Genomic DNA, 6338 nt, shown 5'->3' on the forward strand with positions numbered 1-6338 from the left:
AGTACTGCGTTGTCAGTGAAGGCAAACATGGGTATATGGGTGAATAGATGAGTGGACAGGCTGAATGATTAGGTATGTCTATGAAATAGGGAGTGTATCAAAGAACATATATAGGGTTGGCAGACAATGGTCCTACAAGTTTATGCGAATGACCAGAATTCCCAGGTGTATAGTAGAGCTGACAAGGGGCAAGGTTGTGGTCACTGCTTGGTCACAGCCAGCTACCCAGAGGGACAGAGTATTTGAACCTGCGGGCTTGGGACCATAGTCGCAGGGAACATCAAGCTCAATTGGCATAACATACTACACAAAACATTGTTCCACCTCCTACTTTGGCAACTAGCGACTGGGATCTTAAAAGCTAGCAAGCTGCCATCTAGATGCAATGATGGGTCTCTCCTCGTCCAAAGCAAAGAATGAAGAAAGCCAAAAAGTCATAGAAACAATCAGTCCTAGCGACTGGTACACCATCCGATCTGCAACCTATACGACTATAAGACAAGAAGAACTAGATGGTGCCCAGCAACCGCTGTCATCTACTTGGAAGGGGATCTATGTAGGAGATTCTTGGTAAAGAGGGAGAACAATGTGGACCAAAACCCAAAATCATTTGGAGGGGAAAAAAAGGGGAGGGAGACCAGGTTTGCTGGTCCTATAGAGTCTGGTGGAACCACTGAGACTATGGCCCCTAACTGCCCTTCAGGTCTAGAATTGAACCCATACCTGTGGCTTCCAGCCAAACAAAAGACAGGCATATAAGTTGAACATTTATCTCAAGTAGATATTCTCCTTGGAGAGAACAATCATGTGAGAAAGAAGGGCTGCTTATGCACAGGGAGACAGCTCAGGGGACAGGAGTCCATGGAGGGATGGACACAGGGAAGAGGTAACTATGGGGAGGAAGTGGGAGGGGAGCTGTTGCATTGTGGTAAACTGTGGTCAATGCCATGAGACAAAGTATATGTGAACTGCTATATGGAAAGTGAATTTGCTCTGTAAATCTTCACCCACATCACAATTTAATTAATTAATTAAAAATCAACTGTTAAAAACCCTATGGAGCTGTTTTCCTCTGAAGCACATGGAGATGCCCTGAGTCAGAATCAACCAGACAGTAACCAAGAGGAAGGTCAGTGACGTTGGTAAAGTGGATGGAGAATTCTGCTGAGAGAGTGTTTAATATGCTTTCGAAATGATTTCTCTATATGTACTTTTTAAATTTTCAACATGGGCAACTATTGTTTTGATAACCAGGAACAAACAAACAAAAGGCTACCAGTTGAATAAGAGCTTCAGATAGAATACTTAGGGTGGCTGGCCTAGCAGTAGGCCTGATCCCATTTTGTGACAACGTCCTGCCTCTGCATTACCCAGGAGGTTATGTGCAAGAGCCCTAAAATTAAGGTGTTTTACCAAAGTGAAATGGCCCGTCTGAGCCTGAGTTCAGGCTCCATCTTGACTCATGCTAACTTCTTTAACAATCAGTGATGCTGGTACAGAGTTAAAAGCTTGTGACTAAGAAACTGTTTTCTTTTTGAGCTACGGGAGGGTTCTGACCCAGGAGATCTAAGTACATTGCAAAAGAAATGTTTTTAATGTTCTTAAGGGACTTGACACAAGATCTTTACAGGAGACCCCCCCTCAGCTGCCTTCAGGAAATGTTTAAGATAATTATCTTGTAACAGCCCCATAAAACCGCTTTGTTGTTGCTGTTGTTAGGTGCCGTCATTTCCGACCCATAGCGACCCCATGCACAGCAAAACGAAACACTGCCCGATCCCGCGCCAGCTCCACGATCCCTGCTATACTTGAGGCCATCATCGCAGCCACTGTGTCAATCCATCTTGTTGAAGGCCTCCCCCTCTTTTGTCGACCCTCCATCCTACCAAGCCTGACAATCGCTTTACCTGGCCAAATAACCCACATTCATATTTTCAACCAATCACTGTAAAGATCCCTGCCACCAGTTGTCTTGACTTCTCATCTTACAACTTCCAATCAGAACATTGTAACCTAGTTCCTGGTTTCCACACTATATCTATTCTCAGGATGCAGCCACCCCTTCGATTTGTTTGCCTCATATGGTTTTTATGCTTCCAACAAATATCTTTTTGCAACTTTAATAGTCTAAGAGTTTTACTCTAGGACATAGTCCATAAGTCCATCTTTTTGCCTCTTCCATGAAGCCGTTACCAGCCCCTTCTGGTACCAGATACCCAGCACTGGGCAATGCATTGCTTACTCTTTTGTAGTATTTTTTATGACACAGGCATTTGCTCATCTCCTCCCTTTAGTCCCTTGCAAAGTACATTCAGGGTCTTTCATATATTTTTTGTTGACTTGAACAGAATTGGTGCTCAATGAATTTGTGGAAATGAATTGACCGACGTCCCTCTGCTCTCTCCTCTGCAGCTTTTGCCTGGTGCACACTCCTCCACTCTGCCCTGATTTCATGGAGCCCTTTGGGCCCTGCCCCCTCACTTCAGTGCCTCCACTGAGCCCAACTACCTCAGGCTCATCTCCAACTATGGCACCACTTCATCTAGGCCATGGAGCTAGGGGGCTGGGTCTTAGCCATCACTGCCCTGCGCACCTGCAAGCTGGCCCTAGAAAGGCTCAAGGCCAATGAGGTGAGTGACTGCCTGGCCATCGAGGCCATATACAGCATAGTTGGTGTTCTGGTTTCCTAGTGCTGCTCTGACAAGAATATACCACAAATGGGATGGCCTTAACAAACAGGAGTTTATTCTTACAGTTTGGAGGCTTTAAGTCCAAGTTCAAAGTGCCTCTCCATACTAGGGGCTGGGTGAAAGCCCCTCAACCTTGAGGTCCAACTCTGCCTCCTGCTCCCGGCCCACTGGAGCTAGAGGCATTTCTTCACTCAGACAGCTGCTAGCTACTGAGGCTGAGAAGCCCCAAGGTCGACAAGTAAGAAGGCACAGTCCCGATGTTACCAATCCACATGGCAGACCATTAACTTAAGTCCACTGTAAGTCCCAAGGTCAGCAGAGCAAAGCAGGCTGCTGAGCAATGACACGGCTACACGCAGGGTCCAAATGTGCCATAGGCTAGAGACCATTCTCAAGGCTTCTCCTTAAATACAGAAAGCAGACCACAGTCCCAAAGGCAGCTACTCAGCTGCTTGTGGTAGGTCCCACCATGGAGCTGATTGCCAGTCTCATCATGGGGAATAGTTACCACCATCTGCCCACCACGCAACCAGGCCCAGCCAAGTTGACACAAACTTAACTACCACAGTTGGTGTTCTGGTTTCCTAGTGTTGCTCTGACAAGAATATACCACAAATGGGATGGCCTTAACAAACAGGAGTTTATTCTTACAATTTGGAGGCTTTAAGTCCAAGTTCAAAGTGCCAGGCTCTAGGGGCTGGGTAAAAGCCCCTCAACCTTGGGGTCCAGCTCTGCCTCCTGCTCCCGGCCCACTTGAGCTAGAGGCATTTCTTCACTCAGACAGCTGCTGGCTGCTGAGGCTGAGAAGCCCCAAGGTTGACAAGTAAAAGGGTACAGTCCCAATGTTACCAAACCACATAGCAGGCCATTAACTTAAGTCCATTGTAAGTCCCAAGGTTGGCAGAGCAAAGCAGACTGCTGAGCAATGACACGGCTACATGCAGGGTCCAAGCGTGCCATAGGCCAGAGACCATTCCCAAAGCTACTTCTTATAAATAGGAAGCAGACCACATACCCAAAGCAGCTACTCAGCTGCTTGTGGTAGATCCCACCATGGAGTTGATTGCCAGTCTCATCATGAAGAGTAACTACCACCAGCTGCCCAGCCACTTAACCAGGCCCAGACAAGTTGACACACAAACTGAACTACCACAGTTGGCAATGCCAATTTCTCAAAGGAACTCTAGGCCTGTGAGGAAGAAAAGCAACAACACAAGATCATGGCCTCCTTCCACCAGGGCTACAGAGAATGCTATTCAGAAGTGGTTGTGGGCCACTACCTCCATGCATGACCTGCTGTTCGGGAAACAGACTGGGCCCAAGCAGTTCTCCACCTGGGTGATCTCACTGCAGGACAGCCCTGGCCTGGTGGACTATACCCTGGAGCCTCTTCATGTGCTCCTGGGGGGCCGTGACCCATGACGGGAGGCACTGAGGCGGGCCGTGAGCAAGTACATGAGGGACAGGGCACGGTGGAACAATGCAGCCAGCCCTGCCCCCCGGGACAGTGGAAGAACCCCTATGACCCATGCCAGTGTGTGTGCCATGGCTTGATGGTCACCAACCAGGACTGCTGTCCTTGGCAGAGAGGCCTGGCCCGGCTGGACATAGTCATCAGCCAAGCGTGCAATTTGTGGGGAGACAGTGTCACTGCCACAGACGCTGACGTGAAGGTCATCTTTGGTGACCAGGAGCTGAAGACAGGCACCCTATGGAACAATAACAACCCCAGGTGGATGACAGAGATGGGCTTTGGGGAGGTGCTCCTGTCCATGATGGGACCCCTGAGGGTACAGGTCTGTCACACAGACTGTGGCTGGGATGACCTCCTCGGCTCTTGTGACCGAAAGCTTACTGCCCAGAAATCAGAGATCAAAGACATCTGTTATTTTAGTGAAGGGTCTCTGGAGTTCACCAACAAGGTGACTTGTGTCCTGTACCTGAGAGGACCCGGGTGCCTGCAGTACAGCCCTCAGGGAGTCATGGGGAGCTCCTGGGGAGCTGCAGAGGTGCTGTGCGGTGAGGGCTGGTGGCTCATCTCACCTGCCCAAGGCCTTGACTACTGGCTTCTCTAAGAGCCGCTGGGGGTGCTTGGGTCCCCAGGAAGCTGCAAAGAAGGTGCAAAGCTGCTCTTAGGATCTGTGTCCTGGGAGAGAGAGAAACAAGGTGGCTGTCATTTAGGAGGAGGGTGGGTGCCGGGGCAGACCAAGGGCTACTGGGAACAGACCCTTCCCCCTTTTCATAAGGCATTTGACTGCTAACCAGAAGGCTAGTGATTTAAACCTGCCAGCCCCTCCTCAGAAGGAAGATTGGGCAATCTACTTCCACAGAGATACCGCTTCGGAAACCCAAGGAGGGGTCGCTAAGAGTCGGACTCGATTAGACAGCAGTGAATTTTGTTTTGTTTTGTTTTTTAGGTGCTTTCTGAAATGGCTGTAAAATGCATTCACAACCATTTATAAAATTCTCTGACACTGGGCACTGAGATCTGAGGGCCTGGTTCCTAGTGCTGCTGGGCGCTGAAAATAATGACAGCCCATTGCAAAGCCTGAGCATTCTGGAATGTGGGCTTTGGGCTGTTCCTGGCCCTGCCTGTCTTCTCAGAGTCCCTTGCTGACAGGGAGCCAAAGAACTTCAATGAACTTCATTTTGCTTTAATCCAAAATCTCCTCGGACCACGTATTCGCTCTTCCTGTCCTGGACTGGGATGTTCCAGCCTCCTTACCTCTGTCTCCCTCTCCTTCCTCTCCTGCAAGTCCTAATAAACCTCTCCAAGGGTTTTTTTTTTATGGAAAAAATAAAAAGTCCCTCGGAAATCAACAGAAGCTTCTCTGGGGTTGTAAGGAACAACAAATATGACTGTCTTGAATCCATTTCTTTCTCTCTTTCTTTTTTTCCTTGGAATTTTATTTTGTTATTGTTGAGAATATGCACAGCAAAACATATACCAATTCTTTACTCTGTAAATCTTCACCCAAATCCTAATAAAAATAAAAATTAAAAAAAAACCTGATTAAAAAAAAAAAACATATACCAATTCAACAGTTTCTACATCTTTTTTGAGTTGTTGCTCCCTCATTAACATAAACGTACTGCCCTCTAAGGTTCTTATCTAGTCTTTTGAGTTGCTGTTGTCAATATGAACCCATATAGACAGTATTTAAAAGACCGTAATGCTCAATGCAGATCTTTTTCAATAGTTAAGGTAAACTATTATTTGGTTTTAAAACATTAGGGGATTTTTTTTTTTAATTTTAAGAGCTTGTTTTACATTCAACGTAATGCGTACATTTAGTTTCATTCCCCATTTACCATGTCCAACCCTAACTTAGTCTCCTCTCCTCCCTACCTTGTAACCCTCCCCCTGTGCCCCTCATATTTATGCACTCCTGTTTGTCCTGCATTTCCTTAATTTGAATGTTGGTCCTCTGATGTCCTGTGGTCTATTGCTCTAAGGGATGTATTACCATTGAGTGTGTGAGTGTGGCATCCTGGACTGAGTGGTCTGCATGTACATCTTATTAACTATTGGGCTGAGAGCCAGCCCCTGGAGGTGCATTTTATTCCAGGTGCAGAATGTATTCCAGGGCCATAGTATTGGGGGTCTCACCAGATTTCATCTGACCAGTAATTCTGGTCATTATTGAG

General features: G+C 47.2%; 1 protein-coding gene across 1 annotated transcript in view; it reads left to right on the top strand.

Moving 5' to 3' along the window:
- LOC103196896 (perforin-1) overlaps positions 1-4765 on the top strand; it is a 6341-nt gene extending 1576 nt beyond the window's left edge. Inside the window, 6 exon segments of the mRNA XM_007940718.2 lie at positions 2413-2453; positions 2456-2530; positions 2533-2673; positions 3846-3966; positions 3968-4164; positions 4167-4765. Coding sequence (XP_007938909.2) covers positions 2413-2453; positions 2456-2530; positions 2533-2673; positions 3846-3966; positions 3968-4164; positions 4167-4765 — 1174 coding nt within the window.
- Positions 4766-6338: the final 1573 nt, after the last annotated feature.

This window comes from Orycteropus afer, unplaced genomic scaffold (genome assembly GCF_000298275.1).
Source record: "Orycteropus afer afer isolate SDZICR_OR568_19922 unplaced genomic scaffold, OryAfe1.0 scaffold00070, whole genome shotgun sequence".
Lineage (NCBI taxonomy): Eukaryota > Metazoa > Chordata > Mammalia > Tubulidentata > Orycteropodidae > Orycteropus > Orycteropus afer.